Source organism: Oryza glaberrima, chromosome 1 (genome assembly GCF_000147395.1).
Source record: "Oryza glaberrima chromosome 1, OglaRS2, whole genome shotgun sequence".
Classification (NCBI taxonomy): Eukaryota; Viridiplantae; Streptophyta; class Magnoliopsida; order Poales; family Poaceae; genus Oryza; species Oryza glaberrima.
This window is the reverse complement of record NC_068326.1, coordinates 20,902,059-20,921,002: the sequence shown is the minus strand read 5'-3', so window position 1 is coordinate 20,921,002 and position 18,944 is coordinate 20,902,059. Positions and strand designations below refer to the sequence as shown.

At 39.3% G+C, this 18,944-nt stretch overlaps 1 protein-coding gene across 2 annotated transcripts; it reads right to left on the bottom strand.

The window, feature by feature from the left end:
• Positions 1–7,259: 7,259 nt before the first annotated feature.
• LOC127761309 (aldehyde dehydrogenase family 2 member C4-like) lies at positions 7,260–13,164 on the bottom strand. 2 transcript variants are annotated; one of them, XM_052285591.1, is made up of 9 exons: positions 12,963–13,164; positions 9,524–9,666; positions 9,024–9,407; positions 8,814–8,903; positions 8,545–8,718; positions 8,283–8,420; positions 8,008–8,145; positions 7,874–7,935; positions 7,260–7,760 (listed from the first exon to the last, which is right to left on the bottom strand). In XM_052285591.1, exons 1-9 carry the CDS (start codon positions 13,087–13,089, stop codon positions 7,487–7,489), a joined length of 1,530 nt encoding a protein of 509 aa, XP_052141551.1. In that variant the 5' UTR covers positions 13,090–13,164; the 3' UTR covers positions 7,260–7,486. The 2 variants fall into 2 exon arrangements, with proteins under 2 accessions (XP_052141551.1, XP_052141544.1); XM_052285584.1 differs by having other exon boundaries at positions 7,897–7,935.
• Positions 13,165–18,944: the final 5,780 nt, after the last annotated feature.

Here is an 18,944-nt window from a genome sequence, read left to right as displayed (position 1 = left end):
TTCAGATAGAGGCATTGGTTGTCAACGAAGGTCAGCTTTATTAGATTCTTGCCCTCTCTTACCCTCCAGTCCTCTCTTCCCCTCTCTCGTCCTCGCGTTTCTTGTTCTACCAATGGCCGGGAGTTGAGATCTGCAGCGTTGCTGGATATGATCTTGGTTAGTTTTTTTCTTGTAGTGTAGTGGACAATCTGGTCACGATTCATTTATTAGTTTTTTTGGATTTCAGTTAGGCTTTTGTTGCCTAAACCCAACCAACACTTGGGATGGATGCTGACTGGCTCAGTGGGGCTCTGCCGCTCTGATATTACAATTATACATGTTTAAACCTGCTGATCAAACACTAAAGCAATCACTATAAATAAATGGACTATAGTGAACAATGATCTCGAATGCTAATTAGAAACTAACCAAGAAGTAATTCTCACTAAGCAAATCTTAATTACTCAGAATGATATTTCTATTAAAGCAGAGTAATAAACAAAGTACAAGAGATAAGAGAGGATTATCGACAACTCCGGAATTCTTCCGACTTCTTCTACTTTACTCTCTCCCTATTCTAATATACAATAAAGTACACTAGAGTCTCTTGTAATTCAGCTCATGCTTTGGTGTGTGTGAATGAGGGAGAGGAGAGGGTATTTATAGGTGGAGAGTTGCCTTGGGAGAGTGGAGATGCTCCAAGCATCCTATGAGCATATTCCCTCTAGCTTCATGTCCTCTTGACAAGTGTCCTCACTATGACGGTTTCCACCGGTAGAAATGACCACAACCATCATTGGGATGAGGAGTACAACTGTCATACCAAAAATGGGCTGGACTGGGCCAGCTAGGGGTTCGGCTGAACCAGGGGGTTCGGCCGAATCCTGGTTGGCTCCCCTGGCCCATATCTTTCTTCAGGGTGCTGACATGTGGGCCCCACTTCATGATGCTCCATGTTTTGGCTCCAAATGATTGCACATTTTATATATTGTAGCTTAAAACCATGTGAGTTCATCAGAGCAAAATATATTTCCATTCTTTATGCTCATTCTCTCCCAACTTTGGTGGTTGATCACCTGCATACAAATATACACCAACACTCGTGGAAATTGTTAGAAATAAATCATACCACTATGTTGGATGTTTCACATTTATGGTTTTATCAGGTATTGACGGCGTTATTTTGGCACCTAACAGCCATCAACAATAGGCTCATACGCTACATGGCTATTAGTTGTCTCATTTAGTTACTGAACACCATGTTACTTTTCATTCAACAAGCTTTTGATTTAAAGAATTTTCTGATACTAAAAGACAAAACCAAGAATTTTTAGCTGCTTATATTTCTTATCGGTTCAGTGAAGTCAGCTTGCTAAATCCACTTTGTGGATCATGAATATTCTTGCTGCTTGCTGGGTCATGAATCCTCATGCTACTGTATTTCATTTTCATCTCCAAAAACAATTCTACTCTTCATTAGTCATTACCATGCTTCGATCACACATCACTAATCTGCTACAGTGCTAAGCCAGTTTCACGAGTTTTGTTTGCATTGTTTGAATGAACTAGTAGAGTGTCATACAAAGAGGTCAAATTCTATGTTATGTTGTTTTTTCCACTCAAACACTGTTATATTTTATTGACATCCCTATGTGCTACAACATTGAGTGCCTGCTTTATGATTTGCAATTTGTTGTGTAATCATTTATAGATATGGACAGCGACGCTGAGGTTGAGGCCTTCTCTAGGATTTGCAGGCGTAAGAACATCATTCAATGCACTTATGTTTTAATGTAGCTGACCATATGCAGCCCCATTTCTAATAGCATCTTATATTTCATATGTTTCAGTCCAAGATGTTGATGAAGGAAGGGCTGAAGGTCCATACTTCACTTACCTTCATATGTTTCTCGTTTCCTATCAGCGTTGCTGAGATTCTTTTTTCATAAATAGGAGGTCATCCTATGAGTGCAACTGCGACTGCCCCTACTGCTGTGAGCCAGGCTGTGAGTGCATCATGTATCATGTTTGGGCTCCCTCATACAATCCACGGCCCGGCTGTAGTGCCATGTCTGGGCCACCATTTTGGGCCGTGCAAGGAGCACCAGAGGCTGGCTGGATTGGGGGCAACGCTACGATCGTCAGGCAAGGGCTATATTATCTTCGTTGCCTTGCACAGGCTCTTGGTAGTAACCTACACCCAGAGGCTTATTTTAGACATGACTGTCACGTCGATTGGCGTATAGGTTCCCAAATGTGCTAGGGTTTAGCGCATTCTCTTGGTAGTTTCAGCCTTTTTTAACCAGAATACCTGACAAAAATATCAACAAGCAATTTTGCAAGCATTAGGTGGTTTCTTCCATAATCTCAGGGAACTTTCCATCCCAGGGAACTGTGGAGGCTCAGAGAAGGCCCCATCGGTTGGCTTTTTTTCTAATAAGCCAAAACGGCTTATTAAGGAATAAAAATAAATTTATAGGTAAAACTTTTATATATATGTTCTTTGTAACTTAAAAGTCAATGCTGAAAAAGAAACTACGTTGAAAATATCTCAAAATCAATCTCAAAATTAAGTTTGAAAATTTAAAATTTAGCTTATTCTTTGGTTTATTGGGCCATCCGATGGGAGCCTAGCTGTGCTCAGCTCTATGGTATGCTTCGTCCGCAATTCTCAAGTTCAGTTTCTCAGCATTCTGTGCAAAGTTCATTTTCAGTGGGTGCAATGGAAGACCCATTCTCTAAAAGAGCTGCACTGAAGTACACTGAAGAAATTAAAGGCTAGGGAAGCTACCTAGCTTGTGATCATCCGTTGATCACTTGCTGAAATTAAGCTGCTACTCTTTGATCATCATCAAACATCAGCTGTGGGTAGCTTAATTAAGATCGACGATAATGGCGAGCTTGAAGCTTAGGGCGTGCGTGCTTCTGTCCACCGTGTTCTTCTTCTCCGGGCTCATGCAGCTGTCCATGGCGCAAGCTGGCTCGCCGGCGGCGGCGACGGCGACGGCGACGACGGCGCGGGTGATCGACGTGAAGGCGGTGGATCAGGCGGTCGCCTACCTGCTCATGCTCGCGGCGCTGTTCGTCACCTACCTAGCGCACTAACTAACTAATTACTCCGTATTATTTATTTTAAGTTCGCTAGAAAGGGGCATGCCAAATCGTGTCCTTGTTGATTTGAGCACTGTAAACATGCTGTATAATTGCATAATTATTTCACTGTAAGCATGCATAATTGCACATGGCTTATATAATTATATGGAGATAAGTTTTCAAGTTGTTCCTATTTGAATTAGAAAAATGTTTCATGTATGTTGACAGTTCGAGTTGTCAAAACTTGTAAAGAGAGAGATACGATTCTATGCACGGAGACAGCTCCCGGGTAGGTAGGTTGGACAGTCATCTAGGATCCATCGCTGCTGTCTCGTACTACGGACAGCCTTCGACATGCTATAGTCATCCGGGCTTGATGGTGGTTGGCTCCGCTATATTGTGTTCCTGTTATTTTCTAAGAAATTGTTCTTCTATTTGAATTTGAATGTTTGTATGCTCACAAGATGTTTGAAGTGCCTTTTCCCTTGGAGAAAATTTTTTTTATGTTTAAAAATACGGGTATATATAACTTGCCAGGCATATTAAATCTTCGTTTGGAAGTGCATTCCCTTAACTTTTCTACGGCATGTAAAAAGAGACAAACGATTAACGCATGATTAATCAAATATTTATTATTATAAACATAAAAAATGAGTCTATTTGACTTTTAAAGAAACTTCTATATAAAACGTTTTTTTTTTAAAAATGCCATTTAGCCGTTTGGGAGATATGCTAATGGAAAAGGAAGTTGCATGTCGGAAACGATGAAATGAATGGGGCCTAAACCATATATATACTCCCTCCATCTGTTTTTGTTTGATAGGATGGGGTAGTATTATATTAATGATCTTAGGGTTGAATGTTGCAACATGCATATATATAGTGTATATAGTCTTTTGGGTTGCAATTCATCACTTGCATCAATTGCAATTCTTCTCGTTCAAATTAAGATGCCTGTGGTTTTGTCGGAAACTTGGAAGAATTGATTCTGGGGTCAAGGATTGCATGAAGACCATACATTCCGATTTCCGAGTCAGCCGTCAAGGTACTAAAAATTGACGTTAATTTAACGGACCAACTATTCTGACCTCACCTGGTTTATCAGCTCTAATAAAAAAGAGGACAGAAATGCAACCCAACTTACCTAACCGTCAAGGTACCTTTCTTGCTTGTATATCATATATATCAGAGAAAAATCTACCCCACCATCTGTCTTAAACACTAGCCTAAAGCCCGTGCGTCGCAACAGAAAACAAATTAAGGTTTTTGCTTATTAAATTAATTAATAATCACTTATTTAGTCTAAGTAATATTATGATTTTTCTTATTGAACAAGTGATTTTGAAATTTAGGAATCTAATGGTGAAATAGGGGAGGACTTGTTGAAAGGTGGTGTAATAATATAGATTATAGGGCCCAGTTTTAATATTGTGGAAATAAACACCATCGCTAGTCGCAATAGTATAAATATGAATCTTAGAGGGCATATAGTTAAACCTCAAGGTGCAAAGGCCGAAAAATATTCCATCATCTTAAAAATAAAAGGTTAAACCTCAAAATCTAAAACCACTAATACAGTTTAACCTTAAAAACGGATTCAGAATGCAGAGCCAAAATACAGAGATTCACGTATCCCTTAATTAAGAAATGGTTGCTTTTTTGGACTTATAATCATACATGTGACCTAATCAAAGAATTAATCTTATGGTAAGACTATTGTACCTACTTCTAATTTTAGCGACCCAAAAGTCAAAACTTGAAATATTAGGAAAAAAAATCCCTTAAATAAATCTAAAATTAAATACTAAAACTCAAATTTGCTATGGCATATAAGCAGCAAAATCCTTAACGCCAATGCAAATGCTGTCGAATATTACCAGGCATACTCAAATTAATTCGATGACTTTTTTTTACTTTACTTAACTAGGTAATAAAATAAATACTGTTGGTCAAATTTTTAAGAAAATGTTAACTACTACTCCATCCGTCCCATAATATAAGAAATTTTAGGTTTTTGCTTGTACTGTTTGATCACTCGTCTTATTCAAAAAATTTTGGAATTATTATTTTTTTTGACTTACTTTATTATCCAAAGTACTTTAAGCACAACTTTTCGTTTTTTATATTTGCACAAATTTTTTAAATAAGATGAGTGATCAAACAATAAAAAAAACTTAAAATCCTTTATATTATGGGATAGAGGGAGTACAACGTATACTTACAAACGGAGGTAATATTTTACAATGTCGGTAATCACATTATTGGGCGTGCCTGCCCTGCGTTGCAGTACGGAAATATAGGACAGAACAGCACGACAATGGCCCGGTCAGAATTGTTCTGCTGTTCTCTTATTAACGCTGTTCCTTCTGAAAATTCTGCAATAAATTTCTGTCTCATTGTATGATAGAGTCTGTATCCAACTATCAAATACAAAAACAAAGAAACATCCGAGTATCTGCCTCGTGGGAGAATTAATTAAACCAGACGTGGCTATCATTAATTAATTGTAGTCATTAGAGCACAGTTAGTGGCCGGCTTGCAAGTAGTACGTACGTAGTGGAGTAGCTCCAAATTAGTTGATGAAATACCTTCTAGCTAGTCAATCTCGCCGAGCCAGACTCTCACAGACTGACCGGTTCAATATATCATCTCCTCATTCAGTTTCTCTCCTCGAGTCCTGATCAAACCAAGCACACTACTGACAATTCATCGATCGATCACTGCGTGCTACTCCGAAAGTCCGAATTGCATGTAGAAATAATAATAATAATAATAATAATAATAATAATATTATTATATATATATATATTTATATTTATATATATATATATATATAATTCCTTCCCCTCGCACTGTGGGAGATCGAGTCAGACACGTACTACTGCACTAGAGCAAAATCCATTCGTCTTGAAACTATTATTATTATTATTATTATTATTATTCACTTAATCAGAAGATGGCATGCTGTTCTTCTTCGGTCCAGGCTCGTCGATGGCTATGGGCCAAATAGGAGATCGCATAGGGCCTCCTTTATGTGGCCCATATAAACATGAAGGCCCACTTCCAATTGCTCAACCATAGCATGCAACAACCAATAGCTCAATAGGCAGATCGATTAACAAGGCCAAGCCAGGGGGTGGGGCACTACTAGGCTGTGCGATCGTCTAATTTTTTTTGGCCCTAGTGCTGGCTGCTGTGCAATCCTAATTCCACGCCACACTAACTGCCGAGATGTCGATCCCAATTCCACGTGTGGCGACCGGCGACACAGCTTGTTGCTTGCGACTCTGAGGCTGCAGCTGCCTCGCCTCGGCTAGCTCCTGGCTCTTGGCTCCTGCTTTCCCCCTCCTCGTCCGCTCGTCATCCTCGACTTGACCCTCGACAGTTCATCCTCAGACTGGTAAGATTAGACTTCATAATATGCATCAAATTACCACTAGTTTATGATAGATTAAATCAAATTATCATGTTATGGGTATAGCCCATCAACATCGTGTCCAACCCTAAAACTATTTATATTTTGAGGCAATATTATTTTCTCTTGCTAATCGAGTGTGTGCATAACTTAGAAATGAATATGGTATGTTTTGATTTACAGAAATGAATGCCAAACCAATAAGATGATTTCTGTGCAACAAAAGTTATTGTACAAAATTCCTACTTTGGTTTTTCTTCTTCTTCTTTCGGAAAAAAAAACATGGCTCGGCAAAACAGGACATGGAATTTTCATCTGACTAATGGAAACAAAAAGTTCGGTAGCATACCACGATGCCCTGAAATGCGTGGCAAATATTTTAAGAAGTTTCCTGTTGTTTCTATGAGTGCTTATATATCTGCCTATATCATCCGTTTTCAACTTGAGACCGTCATGCATTCGTCCTAATGGTATTGCTCAGTATTCATTCTTGCATCTGGCTCTGGCCATTTATCAGAGAACACAATTAAAACAACTCCAGTCATACTGTTAATGCTATGTTCGGTTAATCCCCAAGAGAGAGGGATTGGAGGGGATTTATTCCACACCTATTGTGGTGTGGAATTATTCCCCCTCAAATCCCTCCAAACCCCTTCAACCCCTTCCATACCAAACAAGGCGGTCAGGGGCTCAGGGCACAGTACCCCGTTCGAATAATCCAACCTGCTTTGAACTTTGAGGCACATTTTGTACGATTTCAAACGATGGCACATGAGTTCTATACATCCATTTCTCAACAAGTTCAACCAAACAAGGATCAGATCATGATTATCAGAACCCCTTTTAATCTGCACCATATCTCACCCCACAACCAAACTACATACAACCACACCAAGCAGCAGCAGAATTAAGGAGAAAAACATCCGAAAACACTACACAGGCTGCAGCATTCATGGTACATGGTACACTCTAGCTATAGCTGCTGCTTGATTTGATTTATCAGTACCAGGGCGAGTCCGGGACGGCGGTGATGACGGTCTTGACCTGCAGGTACTTGTCCATGGCGACCATCCCTTGGTCCCGGCCGAACCCGCTCATCTTGTACCCGCCGAACGGCGCGTCGGGGTCGAAGGCGAAGTAGCAGTTCACCCACACCGTGCCGGCCCGCACTGACCTCGACACCATGTTGGCAATGTTGAGGTTCTTGGTCACAATGCCGGCAGCCAGCCCGTACTTGGTGCAGTTGGCCTTCTCTATCGCCTCCTCCACCGTCCTGAAGAAAAAAAAAAAGTTCAGATCATAAGTCAAGTTTTCAGAATGTTTTTTTTCGTTTGTTTTGGAGATGAGATCAGATCATCGAAACTTGTGAGGTTTTTGAGTACTGACTTGAACTTCATGAGGGACATTACCGGGCCGAAGATCTCCTCTTGCGCAATCGTCATTTCCTCCTGCATGGAGGATCAACCCAGATGAGCATTGTTGATTTGATTTGATTGTGCTTCTAAATGTAAGCTGGTTACCTTGACATCCACAAATATGGTAGGCTCAATGTAGTATCCTTTGTCACCAGTGGGTTTGCCACCTGTGAGTAGGGTTGCTCCCTCGTTCTTGCCGATCTCAATGTACTTGAGAACCCTCTCAAATTGGACCTTGTCGACCTAGCAAGTGAATAAAATGTTCATGTGTTAGTTCTGATACTATTGTACCATTTTGTCATTGTCAATGTTTTTTTTCCCTTCCATTGCTCGCATTTCGACAGAAAATGTTTCTGAACAAAACAGTAGGATGATATTACCTGAGGACCCATGTTGGTGGCAGCATCAAAAGGGTCTCCAACTTTCCAGTTCTTGGCAGCCTCCACGGCTTTCTTCACAAACTCATCGTAGATCCCTTCTTGGACATAGACGCGTGACCCGGCCACGCAAATCTCTCCCTGAAAATTTCAGACGCCAGTAGCACAGTCAGTTTTTTTTTGCTCTGAAGTTCAGAGTCTGAACTGAACAATCCTAACCTGAACATTTCTGAACCTCGGTCGGATGCATAGTGCATTTAGTTACCTTGTTGAAGAAAACTGCAAGGGATGACAGACTGACAGCCATGTCGACATCGGCGTCGTCGAAGACTATCATCGGAGACTTGCCGCCGAGCTCAAGAGACACATTCTTCAGGTTGCTCCGCGCCGCCGACTCCATGATGGCACGGCCGATTTCAGCAGAGCCAGTGAAAGCAACCTGACATATGCACACCAACATTTCGGTCAGAAACTCATTCAGACAAAAACCTGAAACGCTACAGTACCAGATGGTGATCGGAGTGCTCTGCTCACACTGTCGACGTCCATGTGGGAGGAGAGTGCCGCACCGGCTGTCGGCCCGAATCCCGGGACGACGTTGATCACTCCATCCGGAACTCCAGCCTGAATGATGATATCAAAGGTACACTGAATTATCATCCAAATTCTAGAAAATCAACTCAAGAACAAGAAGAAAAGCAAGCATGAAACAAAAAGGGTGGATTTGGTTTGAACATTTGTTACCAGCTTGGCGAGGTGAGCGTAGTAGAGAGCCGAGAGGGGCGTCTGCTCGGCGGGCTTGACGACGATGGTGCAGCCGGCGGCGAGGGCGGGGCTGACCTTGAGGAAGAACATCATGGTGGGGAAGTTCCAGGGGATGATGACGCCGACGACGCCGATGGGCTCCCTGAGGGTGTACCCCTGGTACTTGCCGGCCACCCGCAGGGACTCGCCGTGGATCTTGTCGGCCGCGCCGGCGTAGTACCGCAGCATCTGCGCCGCGGCAGGCATGTCGATGATCTTGCCAAGTGTCAGCAGCTTCCCAGCGTCGGCGCCGTCCAGCGCCGCCAGCTCGTCGGCGTGCTGCTCCACCAGGTCGGCCAGCTTGTTCATCACCCTGCTCCTCTCCTGCGTGACATCAACATTATTTGTGGATTTTGTCGGACGAGCTACAGTAAGTACGGTAAATTGGACGAACTTGTAAAATTTGGATTTGAAGATCATATGGGAGTGGAAGCACGTACATAGCCTGACATGCGGGGCCACTTGCCGTGCTCGAAGGCCTCCCTCGCGGCCTTGACGGCGAGGTCCACATCAGCCTTGTCTGCCTCTGCGATGTGGGCTAGGACATCGCCTGTTCGTGGGTCCCTCGTCTCAAATGTCTTGCCTGTAAAAATGAAATCCACATAGAAACAATTACATTAGTCGTCCATTTTGTTCTTGAAACAAGATAAATGATTAACATTTTGAGTTTTTCCACGGTCCTTCGGGTGACGCTTAATTACCCCTCTGTGTCTTTTAGTTTATCTCTTTGCACCATCATTTTTTCCTTAGTAGTAATATGCGGCTAGGCCTTAGAGATTGGCAGAGTGGGTGGATTGAGAATAAAGCACAAGCTAGACCCATATAATTAGGGATTGGCTGGGTAGGTGGATTGAGGATAAATAAAATACTAGATCTTAGGGTTGTTACTCACACATGAAGGAGTGGACAACCTCCTGAGTATGATGAGGAGAGAACGGAAGGAGGACGGCTGAGCATTTAAACTAGTAGAGATAACTATTTTTCAGTGGAAAAAGTATGACTTGGTTTATCAGGAGGGTGAAGTATCCACTTCACACGAGTATAAGAGGAAAAGAAAGCATATATTTTTAGAAAAGTTAAAAAAGTCAAACACCTTAATAGAGTGAACAATATATTCGGTCCATTCTTGTGAACCGTAATTTTGATACTACATCCATCCCAAAATAATTGTAATTCTAAATTGTTTAGCATATATTAAGGTTTGAAAAGAAAAACTATGTTGTCCCTCATCATTGATGGGATAATTAATACTATATATTATGACAACTTATTTTAGAACAATTTTAAATTCTAGAAATATGATTATTATGGGACATAAGTATAAGAAGAATACAAGACGTACAGTGATCAAAATTTTCAACTTTGGTCGGTTACCATGGCCAATCCAAATAGAGGAAGAACAATTTGAATTTTTTCTGTACCGACAGGAGCTTCTAAAGGTCCATCTTGTTTTTTTCTTTTTTTCTTTTTTTTTTTGGAAAGCAAGGTCCATTTTGTATTTTTGTTAGTGGCACAACGAGGGAATGCCGAGGATTATGAACAGAATCTTCCACGAGAATGGAAGATATTTATGACTAGTCAAAGCTGTTCCCTCTCACTATGACGTCATGTCTACGTGGAGGCGCCACACTCACGTTGATTCCCTTTTTCCGTTTTTAGGGTGGATATTTTTCTGAGGGCATAATAAATGTTGGATACATTTTTTTTCTCTGGTAAATAAATAAAGCTCCTCTCCCTACAAACAAACCAAAAATATTTTTAACTGCCTTTATTTGCAATCGCAGTGCACGCCACGTTTGGCCACTTGACGTATGCTTACGGTGCTTCATGTAGTAGCTAGCTAATACCCTCTCCGATTTGGCACAATTGACATTTAAACATAATCATTCATTTTATTTAAAAAAAATCATAAGGTTATTATTTATTTTATCATTAGATATACTTTAAGTATGACTTGTATTTTTTTTTTATGTTTGCACAAAATTTTAAATCTGACAAATAGTCAAACAAATGTGTGTCCCAAAAAGTCGTTATATATTAAAATCGGAGGGAATAGCTTGTCCTGTGTGCTGTGCTGGCCGGCTGCTAATGCTAGCTTAGCTAAGGAGATAAACAAAAATATATTCTATATTATTTGTAGATATCGGAGCGAGATATATAGAACGTACACAACCGTTTTGACTTGGCTTCGATCTGGCCTCCTGTTTCTACGGATGCAACCACGTCTAAGAGTCAATATCATGTGTCCATTTCATAATGCCAAAGTACATGACTCATGCATGACGCAAAACTTTGTTTCATTTATGCTTTATAACTACTTGTGATGAATGATGATGTAAAAGAAAATATATACTAATAATTAAGAGAAAAGAAATAACATCGAATTAAAAAACTATAGGAATTACGCTTTAATTTAATTAATTAACTACTTCTGATGAATGATATATATGATGCAAAAAGAATAAAGAGAGAAAGAAATAACATATAAAACACTATAGGTTATATTATTGCAATAAATTAACCACCAGCAGACATGGCTACTTACGTACTCCCTCTGGTTCCATATTAATTGACGTTTTGGACAATGTTAAGGTCAAACTTTTATAACTTTGACCATCAATAACTTTAATAATATTTAGTTTAAGGGAACTAGAACAACATATATAGATTTGTCTTTTAAAGTACTATAATAAAAGTGAACATGCATTTATTTATTATATATATTATAATAGAAAAATAAGATCAAAAATGTATCTTGTAGACCGTGTCATTGTCCAAAACGTCAATTAAAATGAAATCAGAGGGAGTATATGGTAACTGATATAAATGTGTAATGTACCGTTAGTACAAGGGTTCATGGACATGGATGGTCGTTTAATGTTTTGATGGAGACACCAAGAATTTTTTTGTTTAACGAATCATGAGCCACCAATTTTATTAAATAGAACATGAGAAATTTGTGAAAATATAGTACAGCTAGATCAAGAGCAGTTAGATTCTTTGCCCCCGTAAGGTCTAAGTTTTAACCTCCTCTTTAATTTTCATTATTAGGTCGGTCGTCGAGAGTTTTCTGTGTTGGAACATACTCTTTCTTTCATTTTCAGGAGACCGCGAGAATTGAAGAGAAAGCTAGCTAGCTAGCGGCTATTTTCAAAAAAACAAAACAAAAACCGCCTCAGCTCTATAGCAACACGCAGTACATCATATTCATGTGTACCTACATATTTATACATTATATTCATACACGTAAGTACCTACATATTTCTCTAACTTAATTTTCATGCAAGAAATCGAGCATGAGTTAACTCCAATAAATTAGTTCGTCAACAGAGTACCATATCATATCGTTGCATTCCATGCTCGATGTTAAGCCGTTAGTTTTCCTTGGGAGAGATTTTGATCAGTTGGCTGACGACGACAACGACAGTGCGTATACGGTAAAATACTAATATACTTGACAAATTGTTCATAACTATATTTTTTTGCGGGATTGTTCATAACTATTAATTTGTAGAGGCCGGTTAAATTTTAACATATTTTCCAAAGAAAATGTTAAAAAAAATGGCATGGAATTGTCGAGAGCTTAAATAGTTTCCTATAAATATTAGAGACAGTTCTTAATTAAGTTGTATTGGTATCATATTTTTTATATAAACTTTGGTACTTCCTAAATATCCTAAGTACTGGTACCCCGGGTATGGTAAATTAAATTTCTCGTATCAGATAACTGGAGAGAGAATGGATAGAAACACATAAGGATGAAATTATAATCAAAGACGATGAAACGTGTAGCAGTACGCCTATCTTGTAAAGAAACCATGGCAATTAATTAATTAATTAAGTTAATCAATGACGATGAGGCATATATCTATGTATTACCCGAGGCGGCGTCGACGAACTCGCCGTTGATGAAGAGCTTGGTGAACTTGATCTCCGGCACCACCAACCCGCCGGCGCCGCCGCCGTCGGCCGCCTTTCCATTGCCGCAGTCGCCGGTGCTCCCCATGGACGACGGATATTGGTCGTTGTCTTGATCTTCTTCTATCTATCTTAGCTAGCTAGCTGGCTTCCTCTCGACAAGGAGAACAGATCTCTTGGAGACACCAGGGACGACTGGCTTGATCTTTATATAGACGATGACGACCCATCCCAATGCATCGATCGTGCCAGGCTATATTGGCTGTACCTAGGAAAAGCACCTCATTGGTTGGACTTGGCCAATTCTTCTGTTTTTTTTTCTCCATCCATTATATTTTTATATATGTGTGTGTGTGTTTTTTTTTACTTCAACAAGATCTTTGAGATGCTATCAATAATATTTATAAAAATAAGTTGTTTAAATGAAAAGAGTTTGCATAGTATGTTAATTTGTTTAATGCTAAGTTGAGTAATATTATCCATATACATGATTGATCTTTTTTTACTATTAATAGCAAAAGTTAAAAATATTTGATTTAGCTCTATTTTTAAAAATGCTTATATATTTTAAGATAGAGGGAGCATTTGACGTCTCTCATGGCTGTTACTATCTGCTGGTGTCGCATCACGCGCGCACGACAATACTATGCGTAACAGTTTCAAACATTAATCAATCATTGTACTTAACATCTATCAGTCTTGTGCTATAAGTAAAATTTTTGTAACTTAAATAAAATTTATATAAAATATATATGCTAACGTTTACAATATCAAGTTTAACTGAAATCTACTGTGAAACATGTCTTGCATAGTGTATTCATTTGGGAATGTAGCTAGATGTTACTTTTTTTCCCTATAATTTGATTGACGTTAAAGAACTTTTAATTCAGAAAAAAAAGCTAAATAAATGTTACAATATGGTTCCTTTTTTTAGAACTTACAATATGTAACTGAGGGGGTATTTTCTAACACTTCTTCCATGTGCAGATTAGTTAACTATATGGTCAACAGCTTCACCTTAATTCCTGTGCCACCGGCTGCTACTATGTAGTATGTGATGGTTTTCGCTCGCACGCCCACTTGCATATGTTGATGCAACACACTATAGACTACATATCCTCGGTCGACGTGTCTTCTCCTGCTTCATATGTTTCCACCGGTTGATGCTTTTATATGGACTTTGTTCTAGAGACACCATATTTCTGTTATATCATGCAGGAGTGTTGTCTAAGTTTCTATTTAATTAGTAAACTAACTGGATTTTGCTAAGAAAATTGCATGGACCAAGGTCTAAATTTAGTTGGAAGTAATATATGGTATTAATTGATATATATACCTTTGTTTCTATTTCTGTAAATACAGCTGTATTTTGTGAGTAATTTTATCACCTTTGAAAAGATAGGGGAGATATAATATTTTTTATATAAAATATGGTATCTCCGGGTACTTAAATATCTAGAGGTACCAATTTTTTTATTTTTAGTGTAAAATTTGTTACCTACATGTATTTTCTATAGGTAATTTCTTAAGTACCTTAAAATTTATTTTGTAAATATATGTAGAGTGGGCAACCTAAAATGAACGGTATTAAATTTTTCTCCTTTAATTTGTTCTTGTTGACGTATTAATTTCGTAGATTTTAGGGGTAGTGTACTTTTGGTCTCTTTTTTTAACAAGTACTATAGACTTACGGATGGTTAGAATATATCGAATATACCAGTCCTACTAAGAGTTGGATTTGAAGATAGAATAGGTGTAGGATAAAGTTAGAGTCGGATTCTGTCATATGCTTTCTTTAAATAGAGACCGCTCACAATGTAACCATGGCGACTACAATATGCGTAGACACGTCATGGACTCATAACAGCTTAGTTGTCATGTTGATTGGGGAGAAGCATCCATAATCAAAGCTCCGGGGTTATAGGCTTTGGCTGAACCTCGTTAACAAATATCGTGTGCTCTTGTGTCTTCATGTGACGTGGTTTAGGTGATCAATGACTGAAGTGATTGAGAATGTTAGTCGTCGCTCCGCTATATTGACTAACTTTTATAACAAGTGGTATCAATCCAAAGGTTTCAGCATTTGATTAAGAAGACATGTGAAGGAGGAAATACAAGGTGGGATCATGCATCGGTAGAAGATCGTCAATCATGGCAACGAGATAGATGGTGATAGCGAGGATGTTGTGGAAGCGATGACCTCGCTTGTGATCAAACCAGTGATGGCAGAACGTGATTGGAAGATGAGGCTGGACATGGCCGTAGGTTTTCAGAAATATCGGAGGGGTAGCGCGATGAACGACGCACTCGACGCATGCAGTGATCGCAGATCCGCGACGGCAAGGAGGCTATAGAAGAAGGGCGAAGCCAGCGAACGTGATGCGGTGTGGTGGACGTGCAGGGCAGAGGACGATGAGGTCATGGACAGTGGACACGAGGGCTGCAACTGCAGTATGTGCGGAGGCACGGACCGATGGCATGGGTGTTGTCCTATGCATATTGCTTGCACAAAGTGACCGAGCAAGAAGTGTGGCAGAGGTGTGTGCAGACCATACTGAACCAGGTCAGAGCGAGAAGGTTAGATTACAAGCAGGCAATCATACCGTGGGTGCTAGGACGTTCGGATCAGGTTGAAGAAAATACACGGGCAACAGCGGGTTGAATTCGTTGATCTGTTTGGCAGTACATGATATATCCAAGATATACGGGTTGGCATGATAGGATATATGAAAATATGCGTCACTGAAGAGGAAGAGCAAAGGTTATCGTGATAATTTCTTCAGGTGATTCAAGGCAATAATGAGTTTTCTCAAATTATCATGGATTCAGTCTACTTATGCGGAAAACATAGATGTTGGATTTTTAGCTCGGTTCATAAGACAACAAGGAAGAAATGGTTATGACATCAATTTTATGCATATACAGGCGCCTGGGTATTTAATTTGGATCTAGAAAAGCAAGTGTTCTATGAAAGTTAAGGTTTTTAGTTGGCTCTCTTAATCGATTGTTTAAATACCTATGATATGCTTGATAGAAGACACCGTCCTCCTAACAATTCTGATTTAGCTTGTGTGCTCTGTTCAACCCATGCAAGAGAAACCACTTTACATCTTTTCTTCCAGTGTCCTTTTAGTGCTGATTGCTGGGCTCAGTTTGGTATTGTCTAGGACATCTCTCTCACCTTTGAAGATATGCTACATCAGCGAAGACTTCCTATAGGTCTTCACATTTTGTTGAGAAAGTTCTTAATGCAGCGTGGAACATTTGGAAGCAAAGAAACTCACTAATCTTTCAGAATATACCTCAATCGGTTCCTTCTTGGAAAGCTTTCTTTAAGACTGATCTTTCCCTTTTAGTTTTTAGATTAAATGTTTCTGAGAGACAAACTCTTTCTCAATGGATAAATGTCCTTGTAAATATTTTTAATTTTTTATTAATAAATTTCTTACTGTGGGGGCTTCCCCTACTGTGTTTCCCCTCAAAAAACAAGGAAGTAATGGTTCTCTTCAATAGTCCGGTGAGTTTGATTTATCTATTTAGTGATGACAAGGGCTATCTAGCCATGGATTAGATAAAATCAAATTTAAGACAAAATATAAAGGTGAACATGGTCTTTGAGGAGTCTAGTATGTGCCGGTTAAAGAGGAGTCCAATTTCGGTTGGCAAGACGACTTAGATGATAGGTGAGAAGATGGAGGACTATTGCAAGTGAAGTCGAGATGAAGAAATTACAGGGATAACGAAATATCTTAATGCAAAAAAAGACAACCCAAGTCTGGAGGACCGGTGGATCAGCATGATGATTCTATTACTTTTGGGTGACATATCTTCATCAAGGTGGAGTTTGTATATAGAATAGGTGTCAACTATATTAGTCCTACTAGGAGTTGGAATAGGTGTAGGATAGAATTAGAGTCGGACTTTGTTATAGACTCTCTTAAATAGAGTGGAGCACCACAATATAGCCATGACAACTATAATGTAGCGTAAACACGCAGGGAGATGATGGCGGCGGGGCTATGGACTCGTAGCAGCTTAATTGCTATATTGATTGGGGAGGAGCGTGAGCCCCGGAGATGTACGCTTTGGCTGAATCTCGTTAACAAATATCGTGTGTTTCTGTGTCTTCATCTGACATGTCTTAGATGATCAATGACTGAAGCGATCGAGAAGCTAGGTTAGTCATTGTTTCGCTATATCGACTAATTTTTATATAATAGGGTTAATAAAATGAATTAATAAGTTCATTTTACTATCTTCAACTGGTGAAGCGTGGAAATTAAATTTGGACTTTAACCTCGCATGATTCAATCCTCGGAAATTTCCATCCAGATAAAACAACAAAAATGACTCAAAATTCTGAAATGGGTTTCTTATAATAACTGGTAAAGTAAACTTCCAGATGAGAAATTCCATATAATTGACTCACAAAACTTAAAAAGTCTTTCACTGACGTACACAACCATTTTCCAGTTGGGAACTTTCACGGAACACACACAAATTTTTCGGTTGGCCTTATGAGACTGTTAACGACCAAATTTGGTAATATCAGCATCGGAGAAGGAGATTAGATCGAAGCGGAATCAAAGATAAGGGCTGTCGCGGAAACAGAGTAAGAATCGGCTGCAACCCGAATCAGCTACGGCCAGGATCGGCAGAGTTCGAGTCAGATAGGGCTAGCCGATACAGCCGATTCCAAAAATATGACTCGGTGTACATCATCGGGTTGAGTTGATATGCTTCAAGATGATTGCCACGCATGGATAGAGTCCTGAGAAGGCAATTGTATCTATTAATTAGGATATTTTATGTAATTTCCTTAGAGATATGTTTGGGTAAAAGTCCGCCGCAAAGACTTATGGTATCTTAGAGTTTGTTAGAGATAATAGTCGTGTCCGGTATGGACATATCTTGTAATTCTCGGGTATAAATAAGACCCCGAGCCCTATGTAATTTTTTAACACACACGTTCAATACAATTTCGGCGCATCGCCACCCTTTTACTTTCGTTTTGTTTCGACGAGTTCTTGCTTTCGGTTGAGCTGCATCGGTTTCAATCTTCAACAAGAGGTAAAACTTGTTATGGCGGCTTGTGTTTTCGGGATTAGTGCTTCCATCTTTATGACACTCTAATCTTGTCTATGTAATTCGTCAAGTTATCATATATCTTGTATAATCTTCGGTAATATCGTCATCTAACCTACAATCGGCTAACATCTGTTAGTAGAAGGCGGCCGATTAGGTTAAATAGCGATGTTAGCTTGGATTGTATAAGATATCTACCACTCTATGAAACATGCAGCGGCTTGATTGTTTAGATATTGTTCTTCTTTTTATACTTAATGCTGTATCAGTTGAGTTTGATCTATTAAGTCGTGCTTAGAATATCAATCTCTAGCCTGCTTCCTAGTTGCCAATAAGGGTAGCATTGGGGTTTCAGCCGATCTTACCTGATTTAACTTCTTTTATCTTATACGCTTGATCGACATGTTAAATCTGCCCTTTATGTTAAGATCTTGTTGCATTTAAGTATATTATGCTTCTGTTTGATATATTCCACTTGTTTTAATATCGTAATATAGAGTGGTATCGGAGTATTAGCCGATACATGCTAGATCTATCTAATCGGCTATGCTATGAACGTATATAGTTTTGTTGTTAATTTATATTTCGATCTAAGTGATTTATACTGTCTCGGCATGGCGACCGATCTATCCCAGTCACTTGATTTAAGTATATATCGACATAAGATTTATATATTGTTAATGTCTACAGCCGATCGAGTAGATTTAGTTCTTCCTTAATTATTCATGACTGCCGATCGATGTACACATGACATCGGTCTAAAATAAATGATATGTCATCGGCACCTAGCCGATCGGCTATCATTTATGGATTTAATCATGGTTTCTTTGTCTTCGTTTCTTGTTGATTGTAGGATCA

Excerpts from the sequence above, each read along its gene's own strand:
- LOC127761309 (XM_052285584.1), bottom strand. The coding sequence starts at position 13,089 with ATGGGGAGCACCGGCGACTGCGGCAATGGAAAGGCGGCCGACGGCGGC. Across the intron at positions 8,421-8,544 it reads TTGCAGTTTTCTTCAACAAG|GGAGAGATTTGCGTGGCCGG; the intron begins GTAACTAAATGC and ends TGAAATTTTCAG. Across the intron at positions 7,936-8,007 it reads CCATATTTGTGGATGTCAAG|GAGGAAATGACGATTGCGCA; the intron begins GTAACCAGCTTA and ends TCCTCCATGCAG.